The sequence below is a fragment of the Argiope bruennichi genome, chromosome 10 (genome assembly GCF_947563725.1).
Source record: "Argiope bruennichi chromosome 10, qqArgBrue1.1, whole genome shotgun sequence".
NCBI lineage: Eukaryota > Metazoa > Arthropoda > Arachnida > Araneae > Araneidae > Argiope > Argiope bruennichi.
In genome coordinates, this window is record NC_079160.1 from 88,045,599 (window position 1) to 88,071,342 (window position 25,744).

Consider the following 25,744-nt stretch of genomic DNA (forward strand, 5'->3'; position numbering starts at 1 on the left):
TAAACAGTCTGAAGAATTAATAATTGTATGAATTTTTTATCCAAGGAATTTATATCCTAATATTGAAGACAAACTATTTCTTTTTATCTAAATGATGAATGAAATAGCTTGTCACTGAAATATTAAGCAATTTTTATTTTTAAGAAGTCAATCATGCGGTTATTTCTTTTAATAATTTTTCACATCTGATAGTTTAGCAACTTATGTTCCTTGCATTGTTTTTATTCGTGTAAAAAAAAGTTCATTTTAATAAAAAATATCTTCAACAGAGTATATGTTGATAGTCTGAATACAATTCTGCAGTGCCTGAATATGACCTTTTTATTAAATAGACAACTGCTTAGGTCCCTCTAGATATTTTTTTTTTTTTGTGTGTGTGGTATTTTCGATAGTTTCATTTTGTACTGTCGCCTAGTGTACAAAAGCCGTGCAAACTTAATTATTATTATAAATATTGATATTAATTTTAGAATATTTTTCTAGCAGTTCGTTATTTACTTTTAGAACATTGTTCTACCGAAAGTTTTATATTTTTTTGTTCGATAATTAAAAAAAAAGCTGCATTATAATTTAAAATAAATATATCAAATCTATAATTAAATATTATTTAGATTGTCTTTAAAAAGTCTTAAAACTTATTTTGTGTTGAATTCTTCGAAAATTTAATTTGGCATTGCGATATACTGAACTTTAGAAAGTGATCCGCAATAAAAATTTTTGTTATTTCAGTTTGATGAAATTTTCTTCTTAAAACTGTTTATATAGATATTGTTGAGGAGAGGAAAAGAGAAACGACCCCTTGAGGGTATAATTGGCATTCGAAGACTTCGTTTTAGTCCGGTTCACTATCTGACTCAAGATCTTCAACTTCTTGGTAATATTCTTTATAAGAATTTTTATTATGATGAATGGGTTTATTTTTCCATAGCACTCCTTTAAAGACTTTCATTCTAAATTTCTAAACGTTATTCTGTCTGACTACTAAAGAACACAATTGCCCCAATGATGGAAAATCGTTTTCAATTGAATTTTTTAGAATTGCAAATAAGTCCTTTAATTCGACTTTAAGAATACATTGTGATCAGAGACGTGTTGAAAGAAAAGGGGATTATTGCTCCTAATTTTTTTTTTTTTCCCGAACTTGCTCCACATTTTGGTACTTTTCATGATAATTCGACTGGAATATTTTATGTTTGATTCCTCTGATTTTATTGTACCGAAAATAATTACTAACGAATATACTTAATATCTTTGGAATGTGTGTGAGTATAAATCCATTTACTACAGATAAAAAATTAGAAAGTATATTAAAAAATATTTTTAAAATTTTATATAAATTACAGGTAAAAACACGCACGGCAATAAAATAAATTTCATCGGAAAACTCATTTTTGTATTTTTAAAATAATTTAAAAAATGGTTTGTGTCTGATATGCTTCAAAATTATTGAAGGAAAAATTTAAAGTTTTAAATAATGTTTAGGTGAAAAATCTAATTCAAATTTTGAAAAACTCTTTCTTAATCCTTTAAAAGGTCATTTTTTTACACAATCATGATTTGTTAAAATATTTTTAGGATTGAATTTGGCTTAAGAAAAGTGACTCATTTAGCTAATTACATTAATTAAATTTGGTTTCTTGATAATTAAGTAACAAATCAAGACACACTATTTTATGTGAAATAAGGAACTGAAGCATCTAAGTTCCTGTCTTATAGAAAATTTGTCCCCTCAGGGGCTCACCTTCTTTAGGTGGGTACAGGTGTTCCAATCCCGAGGTACCCAGGGATCTTTACTCTTTCTTTTCTCTTCCTACTCCTCTATCCCTTTTCTCTTCTTTATCCCCTTCTCTCTTAAAATCCCCCCTTCCCCTTCTGTTTTCTTCATTCTTCCATCTCTGGACGGTAAGCGAGGGAGCTCTCCATGAGAAGCTGTCGCCGCTCTGTTTGCTTCTTGCTTCGCATGGACAACCAAAAACCCCACGTGTTCGCCGTGCGTGGCGACCCTCTAAGGGTCTAAACCGAAATGTACCACCCGTCTAAACGGGTGGTACATTTCGGTCTCTGATGCATCAATCGGCCGGTATCCCAGATATTTGACTGGGCTGCTCAGGAGGATCAAGCGAAGGGGTTACTCCTTGGGCTTGGCGTTAAGGGTGGTCACTGTCCCCGGGGGTGACTCTCAGCGTATAGGTTCCAGCTAGCGCCATGATAAGCGCTAAGGTTGGGAATGGGCAGAGCCAATGGCTGCCTTCCCTTGTTGGGCTCCGTGGAAGGCGGTGTCGTCGTTGCCCGAATTTTTTTCCCCCTTTTTGCATGGGTTTTCAGACACTTTGCCATGTTTACCTATCACTGAAGATACTAGATTTCTAATATTACACACACCAGAGACCTTTCATAGTACAAAGATTGATTTCTTCATTTATTGGTGATGTGAAATCTACTAAAAAACTTCCATCCGGGGATCTTCTTATTGAGACCTCATCAAAAACACAGATTGCTACGATGCAGAAATTAACAAAACTTGAAGACTTCCCTGTAGAGGTAACTCCTCACAGGACACTGAATTTTTCTCGAGGAGTCATCTCTGATTTAGATCTTTTTGATTGTTCGGAGAATGAACTCATTCGGGAATTGCATTCCCAAAAAGTTTGTGCAGCTCATCGCATAAAAATTAAACGTAATGGTTCATTCATTCCAAACAAAACATGTCATTCTAACTTTCAGTAGTCCGGAACTTCCGAAATTTATACGTGCTGGCTATATACAATCCAAAGTTAAACCATATGTACCGAATCTTCTACGTTGCTTTAAATGTCAGAGATTCGGACATTCGCAGGGAACTTGCCATGGCAGCCGTCGATGTGCCAAATGCTCAGCTGATGTTCATGAAACTTCAGTTTGTAGCTCACAGACCTTCAAATGTTTAAACTGCTCTGGGCTCCATCCTGCTTATTCCCGTGACTGTCCTAAATGGAAAAAGTAATTCAAAACCTGAAAGTTAGAAGAAATATTTCATACGCAGAAGCGAAAAAATTTGTTTTAGACAGAACACCCAAACCTGGCCTTATTATAGTGCCGCCATAAGTTCAACATTAAAATGTACTTGTTCTCAGACCGAATTACTTTTGTGGTCAGTTTTACCACACCGATGCGCAGATGTGAAATTAATTCGTCTATGCATTGGACACACATAGACATTTGCTGTTTGGTGAACAAGCTCCTCATTGCACGAACTGTGGAGTGATCAATTCTATTGCACATATTCTTACTCAATGTCCTAATTTTACTTCTGATCGTTTAACTCACTTTCATTCGCCTATTTTAAATTTACAGATCCTGGTGGGTGAGAAACCTCACTGAAAATTTTTTACTTTTTAAAACCTACTGGTTTCTTTCATAGCATTTAAAATTTATTTTTATTCTTGTGCCAAATCATTATAAATCATAGACCTTTTAAACTTTTGACGTTTTACAATGTATCCTTGTTTTATTTACACCTTTATGATGGAACTGCTTAAATATCCTTGTGGATGACACAACTTGTCCTAAATTGTACCTTGTGCCAGAAAACTTAAACTATACCATACCATACTATAGAAAATTCGAGTCAGAACTTAAGTAAACCTACATAACTTCACACAAAAATTGAAATATTTGGGAGGAAGCATATTTTCCATATCTCTTGAAAGGGTTAATGAGCATCAGCAACGTAAGAAGTAACTTTTGTAGTTGCAGATGCGATGATCTGTTCTGTAAACCATTTTGAATGATTTTTGTCATGCATGGTGAAATTATAAACAGTACACGTCTATAAACGCTATCATGTTAGAAATATAATCCAAATCTTTGCACTATGTACCACATTTGGGTTCATTAAATTTGTGTTATATGTTGTATCATTTTTATTTTATTAATATTATATTCTTTGTTAGCACAATAAGCAGTAAATGAAAAAAAAATTGAATGGATTAGAACCTAATAATGGATAGCAGGTCAAAATTAAACTTTGTAGAGGCATATAGGCAAGCAATACAAGTTTTTTTGGGGGAAGGGGGATCTGAAATGTTTTGAATACAAAACGAATTCTAACCTGTAGTATATGAATAATAACATATCAATTACTCAGTAAAAAATCAGCAATTTTGCAATTTCATGGGAAGAATTTTAATTATTTCCCTACAATAAGTATTTGTTTTTTGAATTTGCAATATCAGAGATATTTCATAAACTCAGTTTACATTGAACCAGGATTATACAACATTTATTTATTAATATTGTTTAAATTAAATATTTCCAGAAAATGAAATAGCAAAGCATTTAATTTTTGCTAACTTTCAAGAGAAAGAATTCGGGCATCTTATTTGTTAGAAAGCTATTTTAATTTAAAAACAAATTTTAACAAAATAGCAAATTGTTAAAAGGAATGAAAAATAAATATTACTCTTTTTTTGCTTCACTATATTATGTGAAGAGATGAAGTTGCAATGTAATGTAAAAGTTTGGAAACGGAAGATTAATATAAAACCAGGACAAGGTTTATATAAAATTAGAGATATTTTAAGAACTTAAATCTTAAAACATTTATTTGACACTGAGATAATCGTCAACAAATGTAGTTGCTGAATGGTACCAACTTTAATTGTATTTAAAACAAATTCACTAATTCATTAATAATTAAACAAATTCATTAGGAGCTAACTAAGTACTATTTATTATGCTTGCATGAAACTTCTGTATAGCTTATTTTAAATATACATAATTTCTCAATCCTTTAAAAAAAATGTAACATGTATGCATTTTAATATCATACGATGATCATTATATTTCTTTAACGAGTAAAATATTGTATTAAAATTCTAAGTGCATTATATGAGGCCTCATACATCTGTATAAAGCCTTCCATAAAAGGATTTTAAAATATTCACCTTTACACGAAAAAAGGTATTCAATAGATTGGCATATTTTACCTTCATTGGAATATGAAAGTTTTTGTATTGGATATATATGTTATTGAAAGAACTAATTCAAACCAATTCAGAAAAAAATATGCTGAAAATTTTTTTGAAGAAATATAACATGGCTATTTAAAATTACATTATATATATATGTATTGCAAAATATTGGGTAAAATACAGAAAACGTGTTATTAGAAGTATGTCTTTTATTGAAATTTGGATATATTTTAAAATGGTTAATATGAAATAAAGTAAAAGCAGATGGTATTAAAATATTTCAATGTAAGTTCACACACAAACAATTCAAAAATTCACACATATATGAGTTGCTTGATCTTCATAATTTATATTGAAGGAATAGCAATTAAGAATTGCACAAATTTTCGTGACATTATAGTTTGAGAAAGACATTTGTTTGACTAATTCTGCTGAAATTGCTATATAAATAGAAATCAATGTCTGAGTCTATGTAGTTGATTTTAAAAAGTAAAAAAAAAACAAAAAAAAACCAATTTTATATTTTTAAAAAACAAATTTTCCTTTTCACTTTGAATATGTTCAATATATGAGTATTTTTTCCCCTACATATTCCATTTCAATGCAAAATAAATAAATAAACAAAAAAAGGGCAATGCTTATTACGACTTGTCATGTAACAATTAGGTAAAATTAGTATTTAATAAGAATGTCAATAATTAGTTGGGCTTAAGTATTATTGAAACAAAAGGGAACAAAAAGTAAAGAGATGAAAGTATTTAAAATTGAGGAAATATGAATATCTGCAGCAATAAAGTTCTGATAGTTAAATATGAACATGATAATCATTGTTAAAAATTATGACTCAATACTTGTGAAAACATGATACTGATAGAAAGCCTTCTTTGCATGTTCTGCACGAAAAAAAAAATCACTAGAAAATAAAATCTTTGAAATATATTTTTAAAAAAATCATTTATCTAAATATGCTACTTATTTGGTGATACATACAAATATACTTTAAATCATAATCACCCCACATGTTACTGAAGATTTGTAAGTTAATGTAAATGGAATAACATTATGTACATGATAAAAAGAACTATATTTTTATGTTTACTATCCCACATATATCAACAATTGCTCATAAATTCTTTCACACTTCTGTGTCTCAAACCATCTGTAAATTTTCAAAGATCAACCAGACAGAATCTGACACACGTTTGCTGTTCATATCCAAAATGTAAACATACACAATCAATCACGTTTGCACGTTAGCCAATCACATGTACGATTGCATTGCTCATATACATGGATATACGTAGCGGCTTTCTTCCGCGAGCTGGGATTGGTCAATAAGAAAAGTGAATTTTGGTACACATTCTGGGGTACACATTTCCTCCAATCTTCCTCGTTCTCTATCAACGTGGTTATTACGCCACTGATTTGACATGCTCAGTTCTCTAAATAATGATCTAATTAACGCCAAGAATTAATTTAATTGCATAAATTCACCTTCTTACTCCCTTTTATACTGCTTTTCAAAATAAATTTAAGATTGCTAATCATGTGCTTGTTTAAATCGTTTTAGATTTTTTTTCAAGTGTACAAAAATAGGATGTCCCTTTCATTGGATGATTTTCAATTTTTCATGAATGGCTGTATTGTAAATTTAAAATTTGATCTTACCAAAATCTGCAGAGTTTGAGGAATTAGTACAAGTTTAAATCTTTAGGTAAAATCTCACTAGTATGGCATGGAAATTTAGAGAAAGGAACCTCAGGCGTCGTCCACATCAATTGGACATCAGTCAATACTGCCAGATTTTTTTTCAAACATTAGAAATTTAAAAAAAAAAAAAATGTGAATTCCATCCCACGAATCAATTCCTTTTAAATAGTTAGAAGCTTAATATCAAGTGAATCATTTTCTAAAAAATGCTGAATTATTTTAAATAAACAAGATAAATTTCACGAGAAAAACATTTTGAAATGTTTCTTCATCAAGAGTTTATTGTTTTTAAAAAAATATTGTCAGCAGGAATCACTTTAACTATGATATCTGAAATTAACAATGTAGTATCCGAACTGGATTAATAATATTTAAAAAGGCAATTCCAATAGTGAGTTTTACATAGTGGGCAAACATCAGCTATGGCTGCTAGACTGAAAGAAAACTGCAAGAAGATCAATTAAGAAACGTTATTAGCATAGTTTCCACATAAATATATTGTAAAAAAATCAATTATATGAATTATAAAATATTAGGATTACATTATGTGTTTACATCGAATTATTTAAATCATCAATAAAGGAATTAAGGCGTGAGTAATAATTTTTATAAATGTATTAAATATTTTTTTAATTGGCTATGTTATTTTCATTAAATAGAACCTCATAAATAATAACTTTTTACGGTATATTTATATTTTATTTTTAAATAAACAATTTTAAAATAAATATATAAAAACATACAGATTTTTTCAAAGTTAGTGACATAGTAAAATCGATTAAGATAAATAATTAACGTGGTGATTAAGTTTAATCTACCTGTGATCATACCATAATGAAGACTATTTTGCATTTACCTTAATACTCATTATGTGTGTGACTTTCCAGTCTCTTTGATAAACTCATATGCTAAGGCAAGTCGTTCCTCTTGTAGTTAAATATTCTGGTAATGATGACAGAGGTATATACCACTGAACCATAAAAATGTGTCGTTATCTTGGTCACTTTATAAACTACGTGGCATGACGGCTCTAAAAAAAGACTATAATTACCATTCGCTGTGATTTGCTCTTTAAAAGAAGCATACAAAATAATAGTGCTCTGAAATAATTTTAAAAAAAGAAATGAAGTTTAATTGGTGGTCTTAAGCTTTTTTGAAAACAATAACTTAATGTCAAATTCAGGTTCAGAGGATAAAAGATATGAGATCTAATTCGACCAAAGATCTCCTATGTAAAAAAAATCACCCAAGTCAAATGGTCTCTTGTAGAAATTTGCAATGGAGGAATGTCAATTCTGATATTTCTAACCATGGTTTAAATATATGAGGTTCTTCTTCAAATAGCCATGATGTAGCTTCAAAACGTAAGACAAGCTAAACTAAATCTACAAACTTTTTTGTTATCGTCATTTCATTTTGGAAGCAAAAATTCTCTGCGCATCTATTTTGGGCTAAGTTTTTCATAACCCCACATGCATTTAAGTAAAATAAAGAGAAAAATCTCACATAATTGAATGATAAGCAAATAAAAATTCAATAAAGGCAAATTTAAAAAATATATATATTTGAGTTTTAAGATAGTTTTCTCAGTTGTTTTATCATTATGTTTTTTTTTGTTGTTGTTTTTTTGCCAGCAAATTGTCTGTAAATTGGGTGATGCATACATCATTTAAAACGTTCTACAAAATAGATCGTTAGATCAAATTTTATATGTAGTTACGCGCACTAAGAAACAGTTTTTTAAAATATAAATTAAATTTTTAAATTAAAATTCCATGAAATGTGAGCGTTGTGAAATTAATTGAAGCATGGCATTAATTGAATGATAAGCAAATAAAAATTCAATAATAGCCAATTTTTCAAAGAAAATATTTCTGTATTAATTTGGTTTTCATACTTATTTTAACACGGTAATGTTTTTTGATTTGAAAATTGACTGTAGAAAATTAAAAATTAGGTGAAATGTGAGCATATAAAAAGCATTTACTTAACATGAAATTTTTGAAAAATCAAGACTGAAAACAAAATATAAGTTTTATACCAGATATTTTTTCCTTTTATTTTGGGAGGGGCCGAAGCCAAAAACATCAAATTAAAAGTCAAAAACAGAAAGAAAGTTTAGAAATTTATAAAATAATTTATCCAAAATCCTGCAGATTGTTTAAGAAATATATTACCGATTACCGTAAAAAAAAAAAAAAAAAAAAAAACGTTATCTTCTATCTAATCCTGAAATATCGGGATTCAACTGAAAATAATATGAAATTTTCATTTTTTTTTCATTGTGAAACATTACAACAACTATAGATCCTTTCTAAATGAAAAATTTGCTCTTCTCTAATTTAGAAACTGCAGAAGTTATTATAACAAATTAGAGCAAAAAATATACATCAGATTTTCATTTATGATATTTTTCGAAAGAAAATTTCTTATGAAATTTTAGAATTACAGGAAATAGTATTTAAAATGTAAAATGTGTTTATGCATGCATTAAAACATGTATTATGCAAGTATAAAACGCAATGTAACTTCCCAAAGAATTAATTTAAAAACAACTTTCAAACAATTTTATGAAGATAATTGTTATGAATTTAAGAATATTAAATTTTTAATTTCTAAAAAATGTTATTTTCAAAAATAAATACAACTTTTCAATGTAGTCATCTACCTTAAAATTTCAACGATACCAATTTTAGTTGCGTGTCTTTTTATTTTTCAATTGATAAAATAAATTTTTACTATTCATTGACTATTGAAATGCTCTGTTTAATTGTGGACACAAATTTCACTGTGCAACATTTAATTTTTTTTAAAATCAAATTTGCATTACAAAAATATTTAAGAATGATTTGAGTACTTTTATTTCAAAATAGTAGAAGCATCTCACATTTTGCATTAATTTTGATAGAATTTTATGAATTTTTATCCTTGATTTAGACACAACGAAAGAAATGCTATTAAAAAAATGCAGATGATGAACAGATGAATAAAAAAATGATAATATTATCAAGTTACGACATTTTAGACTAAATATTCGAATTTACATTTTCTGTATTGACTTTTTTGAAGATTTTAGAATTCAAGCACTCGAAGTTCAAAATTTCATAACCTCAAAATTAATAATCATGACTCCATCTGGTACTAGTCACTTGTACAACAGCGATTACTTCAATTCTTTTCTATAGCAAATAATGTACGGGTATATACACTTCATTGGTAAAAATGAACCTGAATTCCACAAAATAGTGGTAATTAAATTCCGACATCCTACGCTACATTAGCTTAAGTGTAATGTGTTGAGAGACAATGTATTATTTCTTTTATTTTATGCATACGGTGTTCCCTAAAGTATCCATACACTTTCAAAATGTGAAGGAAAAGCACTGTACCTGGAATTGAATTCGAATATAAAGCCCAATATTTTTACCTATTATCTTAATATTCTGAAAAAAAAATTATTTATTATTTTCAATAAAAAAAGCAAGAAAGCTGATATGAAATTCATCATAAAAGCCATAATAAAAATTATCGTCTGCCCCTTTTCTTTTTCCATTTTCGTAGCATTTTAAAAATAGTTTTATTACAATCTTTATTTGCTTATTTCTCAGTGTTATTTTCTTCTGTTCAGTATTTTAACATATTCATAGTAGTGAGGAAAATAAAAAAACAGTATTCGAAAAGTGATTATTTTTTTCATCAAAATAGTCATAAATCATCGATTTGGAATATTACTAATTTATCCCATTCTGGTATGAACATGCGATAAAACGCTTTAAAGAAAACTAAATCGAAACTAAGCTAAGAAAAAGTCGTACAGCAAAGTTATCTCAACGTAATAAAAGCTTTATAGTTTAAAGGGGGAAAAAATGTAAGAAATCCACGTTTGAGTGCTGTAAAGATTTCTACAAAGTTTACTAAAATATTTTGCTGAAATTGTTTGACAAGACCTTAGATCAGTAGGATTTCATAAACATTCAAACTGGGAAAAAATATTTAGTGCAGAAAAAAAAAAAAAGAGAGAGAGGGGGGGGGGGGATATAAAATAAAACTTTTCTTTGCGAAATCAACATAATACAAATTCTTAACATATTGGTGTCGTGTGTGTTTTTTCCGTTGTAAGAAAATTTAACAGCGAATAAATATATGGGGAAGGAAAAAATGAGGAATCTTATCCAAAATTGGAATAGTGAAATAAGGCAGAAAAGCTTTTCTTATGTGTGAGTGTATCAAGACTATGTAATTTGAAATTTATTGATGGAATAATGTTTCATGCTCTTTATTTAAATATTTCAAAAGACAATTCAAAATTAACAGCCCCAAATTTGAGTATTAGAAACAGCTTTGTCTTTCTACAAGATAATGATCCTAAGCACACTGCCTTCAACATTCGCTTCTGGTGCTTCTACAGTTGTTCACAAGAACTGAAAACAACACCTCACTAGCCGGATCTAAACGCAATAGGATACATTTAGCAAGATCTGAAAGTTAAAGAGAAAAGGCACAGTAGTGATACTAATTAGTTAAATTAAAAATACTAATGATGGAAGAACACTGATGCAAAAATAACATTTAAAAAAAAACAGTGCATTTTACGCTCAGGCATTAAAATTTTTTTTATAGATGCTATCGAATATCTTACGAAGTACTAATTGACCAAAATATCACTACATTTATTAGCATAGTGATAATTTGTTGAATTAAATAATATGTATAATTTCTTTGAAATATACGAACATTTTTCGGATATAATTTATTATTATTGACATTTCAAAAAAGTTTTTGCTTAAGCTTAAAATATTTAATGAAGTTTTGTTAAGAAACAGTTATTATAAAATTTCTGAAATATTAATTTCTAGTAATGGATAAGGCAGCATTTCACTAAGATTCATAACTATAAACATTTTTGGGAGCAACTGCATGTTGGTTTTCTACATGTAATCGGTCTATTTTCATTTCAAATAAAAAGGTTTTTTAATTTTTTTTATTCATTTTTTACTTATTTATTGCAAATGAATTCCAAAGTTACATTTTGGTAAAATATTTTTTAAATTAAAAAAATTACGTATTTCGAATAATAAATAAATAATCATCGTTCTATTTAAATTTGAAACATAGTTTCTGCAGTTTTCTATCTGTTATTATTTTATTTATTTAAAATAGCTGTCAAAGCCAAAGAAATGACACTCCAGCTGTAGCTACTGATCCGATTTAATCAATTATTTCCTATGAAAGTTGATGATGCATTGATATATCATCAGTTGTCACTGGTCCTTCTTTCACCATACTGCATTTTCGAGAGAAATTTCAAAATATAATTTAAATGTGAATTCTCTGTTGGTAAAGACTATGACAGAGTCCTCTCGTTTCAACAACTGTACAGATTTCTGCAAATTTTTACTTTACAAAAAAGGTTATGATCCCTAAACAAGTCATCAATGGTCGCCTGATGCCTTTCGCCTCCGTTTTCTAGAGACTTCGAAAAATGAAATCTTCGACATTACTAAATCAACAAAAATGCTCCATATTTATTGAGCAAATAATATTTAAAATAGCAGTTCCATTTGATGAAATTAGAGGCAATTCATTAAAGCTGGTTGACATTACAATGTTTATGCTATAAATAAAGTGGACAAACAGCTGGTCGTCAAAGGCGGCTAGTGAATAATAATCACAATCCTAAACAGAAGTGATTAAATTTTGATAGTGTGTGCACATTTTGTTTTACATTAGATCGTTAAAAAATAGCCAAAATAAATGTTCATATTCAGGACAGAACAAAAATTTAATATATCAATGAATTAAATTAAGCACAATTCATTTGCATTTATTGCTTAATACTTCATTTATTATTATTATTTTGTTGTATATATGTATGTTAGAAACTGTCAAAAAAAAAAAAAAAGATTCTGATGAAAATGTTTTAAAACATTTAAAAAAACTTCTTTTTAAATTATGATAAACAGAGCTTCTATGATTTAAATATAATGAAAACTATTTTACTTATGTGAGTTTTTCTTACAAGCAATGAAGGACAACTTAGCCAAAAATTGTTATTCTAATAATTAAATAACTAGTTGATAGTTAGGTGTATTGAAAAATAACGATATACAAAGGTTAATTTTTTTTTAAAGGATTGTGTAAAAACTAATTTATATTAAGAACTGCATGCAAAATATTAAGGTTTATAATGATCATAATTTCAGCTAAGAAAAAACAAATCTAAAAACAAAGTGGTTTAAAAGGAAGGGGGGCAAAGAAGCAGACAAACTTTGCAAGTCTAACCTATTTTTTAATATAAAATAATACAAGATAAAATACATAATAAATATAACTACAATTCAAATGATGCAAATTGTAAGCATGCATGTAATAATTTTACAAAGAAACAACACAAAACACTTTTTAAATAAATCAGATAAGAGTCCTAAATTTTGCACAGCAAAATGAGAATGCTTATGAAGCATTACATTGGTCCCACATAACACACATTCGAAAGATTTGTGTTATGTTAACACACATTTAGAAAGATCTGTTCTTTCTAAATTTCCATGAAAACAAATTATTATCAATAAACTTATTCCCAAATTTTATAGAATAGTCCAGTGTTATTAGATAAAAAAATGTACCCTTACTTCTTTATTAAATTTTGACATAAAACAAGGTATAAAATTTGAACAGTAACAAAAAAGACAAAAATAACATCTTAACCCAGATGATATAAACATGAATATACTAAAATATTTCATTGTTCTGATATTCTGTTTAAGCATTAAAGGAAAAAAAATAATAATAACATTAATAACTAAATGATTTTTAATATGTATTACTCAATAAGTCTAACAAAGATTTTCATTTATCCTCATTCTTCAATATAAAAAAAATTAAAGTAAATAAAAGTGATTAATTGTAAAAATAGAATAAAAATTATAATTCAAGAGAAATAACTCATTTAAACAAAACTGATCCCAATAAAATTACTAACAGAAAATTAATTGGGAAAATAGGCACCCCCCCCCTAATTTTCTTTTTTCTATTTGATGAAAATACAAGTACCTAAATAGAGAACTCTTCAAGCCCATGTTATGAGATAGCCTATTCTTATTACCTAATGTGAAAATAATAATATTATCCACTTTTCATTTCTATTTTCCTTTAAAGTACAGTTTACAGATTCAAAGTAAGTAATATTAAAAAGAATACTCTTTACACTTTCGGTTCTTTTTAGAAAAGCATTTGAAAAATTGAATGCCCATAATTCCATTCACTTTCAAAACCATTATGCTCAACACAAAATTAGATTTATAACGCTTATTTCAACTATATTTTCTATTCTCATCACACTAAAACAGAATTTACATGAACGAAAATGGTAGAACATTTGAAAAATTTTCTTTTTTACCCAAAGAAGATTTTTTTGTTAGCTTTTTACAAAAACTTCAATATAACAATATAACTTTATATATGCATTAATAGAAATATCTTAGGAAACATAACTAGAAAAATGTTTTGTCTCAGCAATTTCATCATATATTTAACAAAAAACAGAATTAAATACAGCACACTATCAAAAAGTGAGCAAAATATTTATTTTAATGTACCATTATAATAATGGTAGAAAATTATTTCAAAAGTACAATCTATATATATATCACAAAACCTTCAAATAATGATTTAATTTATAAACTAAAGTGCTCAACAAATTTTAAACCAACAATTCTCTCATAATGAAAATATCACATATCAACTAACATACAGAAATTTCACAATATATAATATATATATATGCACACCAAGAATCATTATCAATTTATGTAGCCAATAAACACAACAATTTTAACAAAACAATTAATAAAATATTCTAAAGTATAGAAAAGTGGTCTTTTTATTATGAAAGGAAGAAAAAAGTTTTTCAAAATCAAACTGAGTTAAGATATTACTTTAAGGGCATTAATCTTATTAAAAAATTCTATAACAGTCAAGCATACAGATTTCAATGCCATAAAAAAATGTAATAAATCCATTTTTTTACTACTATTACAATTTTCCCTTCAGGTATAAAGAAAATAAGTACCAGATTACATAAAAATAACAAATTTGATAATGGATTGGGGAAGAAACAAGATTTAGCTAACAGCTAATATATAAATATAGACTATTTACAAATTTAAATTCACGGTCAAGAAAGCATACCATTATTATTGTCACTGTCATAATTATTATTTTCATAAGATGCAGTATAATGATAATTCAATTAAATAAGCTATGAATAATTTTAAACTGTATACTTGAGCAGAATTCTGATTTCAGTTGCTTGCACAAAGATTTAAATTATGGTGTGATTACAAAAGAATACTATAATTTTGAAGGATTGTATCTCAACAAGCATATAATTTAAAAAGCCATTCAGCAAATCACTATGAGGGGAATATACAAAAATTTCATTTTCATAATTGAAGTTAATTGGAGCAAATTTTTTAAAAGCCATTGAAAGCAGAAATTTTTATTAAAACATGTTAATGCTTTGATTCTTTGCAAGATATTTGCTGCATAACAGATCATAACCAGTCTCTTCATTATTGGCACAGAAGGGGTATTGACATAATACCTTAAAATTTTATTTTAACAAGGTAATGTTTAGAGATTGTCACAATATATGGAAACTGTACCAGGAGACTTGCATGACTAAAAATCAAGCAAAATGCATTATATAATAGACTGCTGGATCTAGAGCTTACAAGTTTGACATGCAGTTCCTTAATAGTAGAAAATATATATTTTTTAATATTAGATATTCTAATAAATATTAATAAAATAACTTTTTTTCTCAGTAACTTCAAAATATATAATTATATTTAAAAACACTTTTAAACCATTTTGAATTTTTTTAAAATTAACTTTTAAGTTATTTTTATTACCATACAATTTTTTTCACAATTTTTTTTCAAAGTATTTTAAGACTATTTGAAGAACAAAAAACTTATTTAGCATCAGTTTTAAATTTGATGCATTGAATATACATGAGTTGAAGATATTTTTAATTAGATAATGGTTATTTTGAAGAATGAATTAATGAATGAATTAATTTGTAAATAGTCTTCAAATTGTTGTATTCTTTTGTAACTACCATATATAATTAAAATCTCACAGCATACATGAAAAAACTTCGAAAACTAAAAACTTTTAAAAATGTATCAGTAAATCAAACCACTTTACACAAATAAATATGCAATGTAATAATGGACGAAAATTTAAAATGTCAAAATTATATGCTGAATTAAGTAAATATTTTCTTAATTACCATATATAAGCATATCTTGATAAACAAATATTATTCATTTTCAAGCATACACGATTTTAAATAAAACAAAACAGATTCACAATCTTGTCCAGCACATATATATTTGATACTTTTAAAAGAATGCACATTTATAAGTGAAACAAATTCAAGTGAGGTAAATTATAAAAAAGAACATTCTGTGAATAAAAATTGGATATTCTTCTAGTTAAACTATTATATACAGATATGCAGTAATTTTTTCAAAATATTTGCATACTACTTTCAAATCATATTAAAAAAACCTTGAATACAAACACAATACTAAAAATAATAAAAAAGTAACTTTCAAACAATTTATGGTTCTCAGGCATTCAAAATTAAATCTACTCTAATTCAAAAAGTAATTACATTCTTAACAAGCTTAGAGAAGTAGTATATGTACAGATATTTTTGAAAGCTCCTTCATCCATAGTCTAAACTGCAAATTTATAAATACCAATAAGACACTTTCAGTGATCCAGAATTCATTACAACCACATCCTAATTACTTTTTTAAAGACCACAGTGGATCCAGCTGACTTAAAGGATCAGCACTGTCACAGCTTGATGTAGACAAACTGCCTCTTGAAGTAGCAAAGTTGTCTTTAGTAATTTTTCTTTTTGCAGGAGAGCCAGCGGAATCAAGTGTAAAGTTTGATGGGTCTAGTAGACTAGTTATAGAAGGCAAGGGCTTTTCAGCACTGGTCTTACTGTCTTTTGGAGGCTCAGGAGTAGAAGCAGGTTCATCTTTCTTGTCTATAGGCTCTGATGCTGTTAATTCATCAGAGGGCTGGGAATTTTCAGATGTATCACCACCACCATTTTCAACAGTAATAGTATTATTAGTTATAGCAATTTCTGTTGAAGTAATTTCACTCTCAACATTTTGTTGACCAGATGAAAGACCTAATTTCTCCATTCCAGACTGCAATTTTGCTAAGCCACCACTTCCTAAGATGAAATCTTCAGATGGGTGTCGTACATGAGAACTAGTGCTTCCAGATACTGGAAGTTTATCATCAAAGGAAGCTCGATTGGTAAGTATGCCTCCTGGTGAAAAGAAAAAGAAAAAAAAATTCTTTAAAAAAAAAGTCTTTAAAGTTGGGAAGCTTTAAAAGTTGGTGGTTTATAAGAATTTAAAAATAAAATACCTTGACAATTATGAAGTACTTTTGGATTTAAAATAATTAGTTTGGGACAGAGAAAAATTTATAAGGAACCAATTTCTTAAAGAAATTATGTGTTGTTTTTCAAAACAATAAAAAAAATGAAAAAAAAATTACATAATAAAAGTTTATTATGTAATTAATGCAAAAACCAACAACTTATTCATAAGAAACTTGGTGGCTAACAGAAAAATTAACAACACTCCATGCAAAATTCTTTTTTTTTTTTTCACAAAAATAATGGCAAAGATGTCAGCACATCAGCAGGCCAAAAGCATCTCTTTAATCTCATAGCAAATATAAAAATATTTAAATGTTCCATATATGAATGCTGAATATAAACGAGTGCTATATGAAGATTGTCTATTATTTCTATCTTCAATAACAATTAATTGCATATCATATTTGGATGGATTCTTTCCAATGTGATGGTCTATATTCTGATCTATGGTACAAAAAAAATCCATTTTATTTTAAACCACTGCAAATAATTTATTTCTTCTTTATTGATTTAATTATGCACGTCACTGAGTGAATATACTTTTAAGCTCATTAATATTTATAAATTAACAAATGAGATACTTACTTTTCATCAACAAATCTTGCGCATAATATAGTACAGTATCATAACAAAACTTCAGCTGTTCCTTGTCTTGTACGAGAAACTTTCTTTGCTGGCTAACAATTGTAGCTACTACTGCCACATCTCTAGGACCATGACCACTATTCATTTCATTGACCAATGCAGTAATTAAGCAAAAACATCCACTTCTACCAATGCCCGCACTGTACAGAATAGAATTTAAAGATTCTGCAGTTTCAATTTTAGAAATGTAACTTTTAATTGCACACATTAAATAAAAAAAAATAAAATTACCTGCAGTGCACAGCAACAGGTCTCATAAGATTTCGTTGTTGTTTATGATAACTTAAGACATCCGATACAAATTGCAAAAGGGGCCCAGGAGTTTGAGGAATGCCACTGCAAAAAGAGGAAATTTTTTTTCATAGAAATTAAAAATGTTACATAATTTAATCCACAAAATTATTGCAATTTCAAATCATTTTATTATTTGAATGATTATTATTCAAATTTATTTAGAATTTAGTAACTATACATTATGTTTAATTATCTATTTACATATATAATTTAATCACACTCCTTAAAATAAACAATCAAATCATATATATAAAGATTTTTATGTATATGATCATGTAACAATTTTGATATAAGAGATTTTCAATCAAACATTCATCTTAGAAAAAAAACTAGAATAATATCTAACAAATAAAATAAATTCTGTTAAGAATTAATGAAAAAAGAAAAATATCTAGAATTAAAATTAGTCTTAGTGAAGAAATTAAAAGCAAAATATAACAGGTTTTTTTTTTTTTTTTTTTTTTTTTTACAGATAAGGCTGAAAATTCTCATTGCAAGATTACCTTGCAGGCCAATGAGTGTACTGAAGATGAACTACAACTCTGGAAATTCGATTCTGAAAGGAAAAAATAAAATTTAGTTTAAATGTTTGGTTTAAAAAAAATTTATTAAGGAACATGTTTCTTATTTATATGAATTATTATGATTTTAAAATGCATACTATAGTATAAATGTATATTGAATGTATTATGACTTAAAATGTATAATATCAACATATTTAAATTTTCACACCATACCAGTAAAGGCAAGTTTAACTATGTTAAATTTAATTTGTACCAATTGCCATGCATGGCAGATCTTTAATATAATTTGGTTTCACATCTGTAACCTCTTGCTATCATTCCCTTTGATTGTGCCATATTCTCTACTCCCCCACAGTAAATAAATTTATTATCACAATTCCAAATCTACTTTGCAAACCAAAAACAAAATTTTTTTTATTAATTTGTAATGCTTGTTACTATTAATAACATACACTTACATATAATAATTAATTTTTTACAAATTTTTCCAAACAATAAAAAAAGCTTCACAAATATGTCAACAGATGAATAAATTGTTTAATTCCAATAAAGATGCTAAATAATAAGATGACAATAAATGTAGAAAAAAATAAAATGATACATTTTATATTACAGCATAGGTTTGATCAGACAAATTACTTTCTTTTCAGTAACTCGGGAGGAGGAAATAGAAGCTGTAATAACTTTAAACATACCTTTACATGTGTAACATTAATCATTCTTTCAATAAAGCCATTCTTTTCTTTGTAACTTTGTAAAGTGGTTTCAAATGCTCCACAAGATTGCACTGCTCCTCTTTCTTTCGGGAAGTATATGTGATTTTTCAACTAAAAATAAACAATAGCTTTTTAAAAAAAGTCAATGAAAATTAAAATAATGATATCATGAATATTGTGATTTTATAAGTATTAAAGCATTCAAAATAACTAATATATATATATATATATATATATATATATATATATATATATATATATATATATTAAATTTAGTATAAATGGAATAATTAATATATTATCTGAGCAAAGCTTGTAAATTTCCAATTGATAACGCAACTAAGTCAGAAAAATCGTCAAAAATGATCCATGATCAAATGAACACATTTATATAAATTGTCAAAAAATTAAATTATTATTCTTTTTCAGCACATAAATGATTACAATACATTACACACATAAATGGAAAAATGAAGAGAAAAAAATTATGAGTTTCAGAATTTAAATAATATATTTATAATACATATTTCAATACACAAGATTTAATCAAAAGATTTTAAAAGTTCATTACTTCTAAGAGTAAATAATATCTTTGGAAATTAAATGGGTGTTTGATTAAAAACTAAATTATTGTGAAAAAAAATATTCAAATGTCTGTATTGCCCTTCATATGTTATGTTTGAAAAATTCACTTATTTATGTAAATATGTCTATGTATTGCTTATTCTGCATTTTCTTTTGTAATTGAATTAATCAAATATCTGAAAATGGTATGTTCTGCTTGTTTCAGTTTTTTATTCCTTTGTTGGAATCTGGCAGTTTTTTTTTTTTTTTTTTTTTTAATATGAAAGGGAGGGGGGATTGAAATAATTGTGATTTTTAAAAAATTAAATTTGAAATACTATTCCTTTAAAATGCTTTTTTATTCCTTTTAAATGCTTTTTTACAAGTAATGTATTTGTTTGTGGTCCGATACTATACCAAGTTATTGTCTGTAATTCATGTACTATTCATTTGTAATTTAATATTATGCCAAGGAATTTTTCTATGATTCAGCATATGGTTTGTTTATGCTTAAAAAAAATGTAATTACAAAAAACATTGTAAACTAAAAGTTAAGTCTAATATTTAATGGTTGTCAGGTTCCCACATTTAATGAAATTCTATCTCAATTCTAGCAATTACAGCATATTAAATTACTCAGTATTAAATTCCCATAATCAAAATTAACTTTTCATTTATCCAGAAACAAATATCTGAACAAATGTTAACTTCTTGAGTATTTAGCTGTTTGATATTATTATTTATAAGACATTTCTTAAAAAAAAAAAAAAAAAAAAAAACTAAATATTCAATAGATAATAATGATTAAAAAAAATACTTGTAACATAATGTATACAACATAACTTCCATTCAAAAGTAATAATATTTTTAGTACCCAAACATCTAGCTGCCATTCCTCTACAGACATTTTCTCTCCAATACCAACAAATATAAAACAATTTAGCTTTTGTCAGAAGCAAATAAAGTATGATCACACAAACCTTTACAAGAATAATAAATTACATCTACATAATATATCATATTTAAAGTAAGATAAACAAAACAATAAAAGTCATTTAATAAATGCTTGAAATTTTACCTCAGAATCTGGTAAAAGACAAACTAAAGTTTCCACTTGCTGTTCCCAAATCATTAGCCAGAAATCACCAAATGTAGCAGGTAATGGAGCTTGAGTGATGATAAATACTGGACTGCCAGGACAAATATCCTAAAAAGAATGGGTAGTGAAATTGAAACATTAAAAATCAACATAAAATTTATTCTTTTGAATTTTTTTAAAAAATAAAATGTATGATAGTAAAATTATTGCAAACTTTTTTATTTTGTACATAAATATATACAAATATTTTGAATATATATGTATGAATATTTAAATCATCTAAATATTGTGCTTAATAAAAGGCTTCTAGATTTCTTAATTAACCCCAAAGAAAATACATTTTTGCAAGGAATTTTTTTTCTACTACCATGAAATTCAAAAGTAGGGCACAGTAATAACATATAATACTAACACAATAATATACATATAACTTTAAAGTTTTTATAAAATCATTCTATTTTCATAATATATATGCAGTTGTCACATTAATTGTTTTAAAATTTTCAAATTTAAATACAATATTTGCTTGTTAATTCTATAAGAATGCCACAAATTAAATATATTTTTGAAGATTTAAAAACTACAGAATGTTTCAAACATTAATGAATTACTAGCCTGTAGTATGTGATAAAGTATATGATGATACAAAAGTAACTTTAAGAAAAATTAAATATAGCCAAATTGTTAAAAGTAAAATTAAATGAAGCCAAATTATCAAAAGTGACTTTATTCCATCAAGTGACATCACTGTTTTTTATAATTATATTTTAGCGAAAATTGTTCTTTTCAACCAAGCACATCATGGCACAGTCGTCTGAATGAAGCACCTCATAGCTGAACGGAAGATTGTGGGTTAGAACACAAGCAAGGCAAATTGCCGGAAAAAAAAAAATTTTAATTTCAATTTGCTTTATGTAAAAGTTATGCAAATTTCTGTTAATTATGCAAATTTATGTTATCTATGTAAATTTAAATTCCCAATTTTCTGCAAGCCTTTAAAGTCTGGAATGTTTTTTAACTGCATATAAGTAGTTTCTCGATCAGTTAGATTTGTAATAAAATCTTGAGTGCATTCATATCCATTGATTTTACTACATTCACCTCATTTACGCGACAATATTTATTTAAAACTCAAGTTAATAATGCCAGGAAACTTAAAATTTACTAAATTACATATGAATGATACGATGCATTTTTTATGCATCTTAAAAGCTTTGTAAAGTAAAAAATTTTCCATATAAAATTACAACATACATTTACTATTTGAATTTAAAATTAAATTTATTAATTATTCTTATTATGAATTCAAAATCAGAGTAATTTCATTGAGTTTAATAATATAGCCCACAGCAGTACTATTGATTTTATTAGTCAGTTAAAATTAGTAAAACATCCAATACGGTTCACAATGATTTAAAAACTTAAATTAAGCAAACATGATAAGAACATTTAGGATAAAATAATGCAGGTCTAGATAGGAAGAAACATACTATAATCACATCATTTCTCCAAACTCTAAAATTTTTATAATTAGTTTACCTTTAAATAAGAAGCATTTATATAATCATCTTTGGCAGAAGTCAGCTGCACTCTATTGCTATCATCTGAAAGATGGTTAAATAATATTTAGAAAATTACATAAATAAATTAAATTTTAGTTATTTCTTTATTACAATAAAAAAAATTAGATATAAATTCATGTTTAAAAATAAATATTAAAATACCTAAAATTATAAAAGTATATTCATTTATTCAGTAGATCATCAAAGAAAAAAGCATAAAATGAAGAAGCATACTACAGACAATACAATGAAATTATATTAAATTTGATCAGAGGAAATTATACAAACTACACCATAAGAAGTGTATATGCTATTTAGAAGGAATAGCCACTGAATTTAAATATTTTACTAAATAAAATATCTTTAAACAAAAAAAAAGCAAAAAAAAAAAAAAAAAAGTTACAAGAACATATTTATGAATAAAAAAAATTGAAATATTATGATTTATTAATCTTTTATAAAAACATTAATTATAAAATTTGTTTATAAAATGAAGTTTGTAGTAACATATTAAAAAATAATAAAAATCTTCAAAATAAAAAAATATATATATCCTGTTTCAAAATAATTTTAACCATAATTAAGAAATTTTATTCTTTTATTGTAATATTATAAATTGTATTATATATGTATATATATATGATATAATATGAAATATGATTTCAATGTTTATGAAAGAATAATAAAAATTCTAACTTACAAGGCATGACATCTGGGAATCGATTTTTCAATGGATAGCAACGAGCTACAGAAATGGATAATTTTCTTGATTCCCTATCTTGTGTATCTATGAATTCCTATAAAAAGGAAAACAAATTTTTAAAAAACGTCTTAATTCTAAATTAAGAACAAAATTTAGAACTCTAAATTCTAATCTAAGAACAAGGTGTGTTTTTTTAAATAAATAAAATACCTTAATTACAAACCAAAAAAATATTCCAGAATTTTACAAGACAATTATTCTGTAAAACTGAATTATATATATAGTTTAAATGCACATTTTAAACATTGCTTTTCTCCAAAAAGTGTAAAAACAGCAAACTTTTTAGTAGCATTAAAAGCATTTTCCTAATAGTAAAAATTAAAAAAGAAACATTGATAATTAGTGTTAGAAAGTTAAAAATCCATTATTAAATTTTAGGACTTTACCTATTAAATTCTATTATTTATAATTGGAAACATTGTTGTATTTTGAAATTTGTAAAAACATTTAAGTCCTTAGTTAGCATTTTTGTTACCCATCATTAATAAAGTTCAAAATAGCAACAACAATAAAAAAACATTTATAACAGATAGCAAAAGTATTTAAATACACTAACAGAAACACCAGAGAAAATAATATAACAAAATTATAAATGCAAGCTTTATTAATGGAAATGCATTCTTTAAAAGATTTAAACTGCCCAATACCACAGAAGAACAAATATAAATGGTCAGTATGAAACAATAGTTTATAACTATGTATCAAAGTATGCAATTTACATTTATAGTTGTATAGAAAGAGTTGCAAATTGTTCATTGATTAAAAAAAGTTATCAAAGAAAATTTAAATATCAAGTTTACTGATTAGCATTATTTCCCAATCTTATAACATTCAAAGATATAAAGGATGTAATAAGAACTGAGAAAGAGATTACATTCTTGGATATTTAATCAAACATACTGTTTTCTAATGAGATTTGCTAATCAGTTTTAAACAATTTAAATGAAAACTTTTTCACCAAGAAATAACAACATTTCCATACTTTCTATCCCTCCTAGAACATTAAATTTTTCTGGTAGATGCAGAAAGTTAATTTTGGAATATGAAAAATAAAAATCAATAAGGAAATTGAATGTTAATTAATTAATAAATATTTCAATAAGTCTTCAACATAAGAACTAATGCAAGAACATACCTTCCATTTCTGATCAAGAGGAGTAGTTCCATTCAGAGATTTCCTGACCAAACCATCAACAAATTTTTCATATTTTTCAACTTCACTAACAAACTTGGAGCGCACTGAAGGATCATCTAAAGGATCCTTCAGTGGTTCTTTTTCCTTTGGTTGAGGGATACTTTTCAAGTCAATCACCTGAAATCAATCAACATATCATCAAATAGAAATAAAATCATATAAAGTAATTTTGTAAAAGTAATTTTGAACATATACATTAACAGAAGTAATTTTTTCTTTCCATAACTTTCATTACAAAACAGATTAAGAGAGTCCTTTCACTTGATATAATGTGACTATCAGAATTTCATAATTAATTATTGTCAATTATCAAATTAAAAGATTAATCTTTAATGTTTCCCCTTCCCCCCCTCTTTAAAAAAAAGAATACAAGATAAATTTTGGATGCAAATGCTTATGTCAGATAAATTTCATTTTTCCCATTAACAATGCCTGTTCAGGTTTATCACCTAACAAAAACATATCTAATGGGATGGCTGCATATAAGAGAATTTATATATAACTATTTCATAATGTTTTAGAGAAGTTCACAGTATTTAGCAAATTGTACAATCTTTTTAATAACTAACATATGAATGGCACTAAGGTAAAAGGAATTAATAATACCTCAAAATGCTAATTCAAAAACTCCTTTCAAGCTTTCTTATATTTAGTGTTTACTACATTTCTAATTATATGAAATATGCATATCTTTTTAACTATAGTGGTTATGTAATAAACTTATATAAAATTCCATTTTGAAATTATCAATCACTAATAAAAAAAATCATTATTAAAAATAAATTATTAACTAAATAATAATAAATTATTAAATTAAGAAAAAACTAGAATTTTTAATAGCATGATTAAGATTTCCAGTTAGGATTTTCTGAACTTAATAAATAAAAAATTTCCAGATTTTTGCACTTCTTCAATATAATTTTGTTTCTTAATACAATATAGCAAAAACAGAAGAAATTCCATTTTTAAAAATCTAGATGAGTAGTAGCATATTAAGAAAAATATAGAGAGAGCAAAAGTTATATCTTCTTCCTTTTCAGTAATTTTGCATCCATTAAAAATATTAGTTGACTTATATATTGAATATACTGAATATTAATACTAATATACTGAATTTCAATAAAATACTATAATACTACAGTTGAATTATTTTAAATTTCATTTAACTAAAACGCAAGTAAGTTTGAGCAGATGCACCTAAATAATGAATTTTTGAAAAAAGGCAATACTTCAGAAA

The 25,744-nt window shown here is 26.4% G+C and overlaps 1 protein-coding gene across 1 annotated transcript in view; it reads right to left on the reverse strand.

The window, feature by feature from the left end:
• Window positions 1–15,750: 15,750 nt before the first annotated feature.
• Window positions 15,751–25,744, reverse strand: part of LOC129989161 (tyrosine-protein phosphatase non-receptor type 23-like) — a 31,735-nt gene continuing 21,741 nt past the window's right edge. Inside the window, exons 18-26 of the mRNA XM_056097513.1 lie at window positions 24,448–24,624; window positions 23,250–23,346; window positions 22,527–22,591; window positions 20,967–21,095; window positions 19,304–19,435; window positions 18,588–18,640; window positions 18,022–18,126; window positions 17,731–17,930; window positions 15,751–17,028 (exon numbers count right to left, since the gene is read on the reverse strand). Coding sequence (XP_055953488.1) covers window positions 16,484–17,028; window positions 17,731–17,930; window positions 18,022–18,126; window positions 18,588–18,640; window positions 19,304–19,435; window positions 20,967–21,095; window positions 22,527–22,591; window positions 23,250–23,346; window positions 24,448–24,624 — 1,503 coding nt within the window. The 3' untranslated portion in view covers window positions 15,751–16,483. The remainder of the gene's footprint in view (window positions 17,029–17,730; window positions 17,931–18,021; window positions 18,127–18,587; window positions 18,641–19,303; window positions 19,436–20,966; window positions 21,096–22,526; window positions 22,592–23,249; window positions 23,347–24,447; window positions 24,625–25,744) is intronic.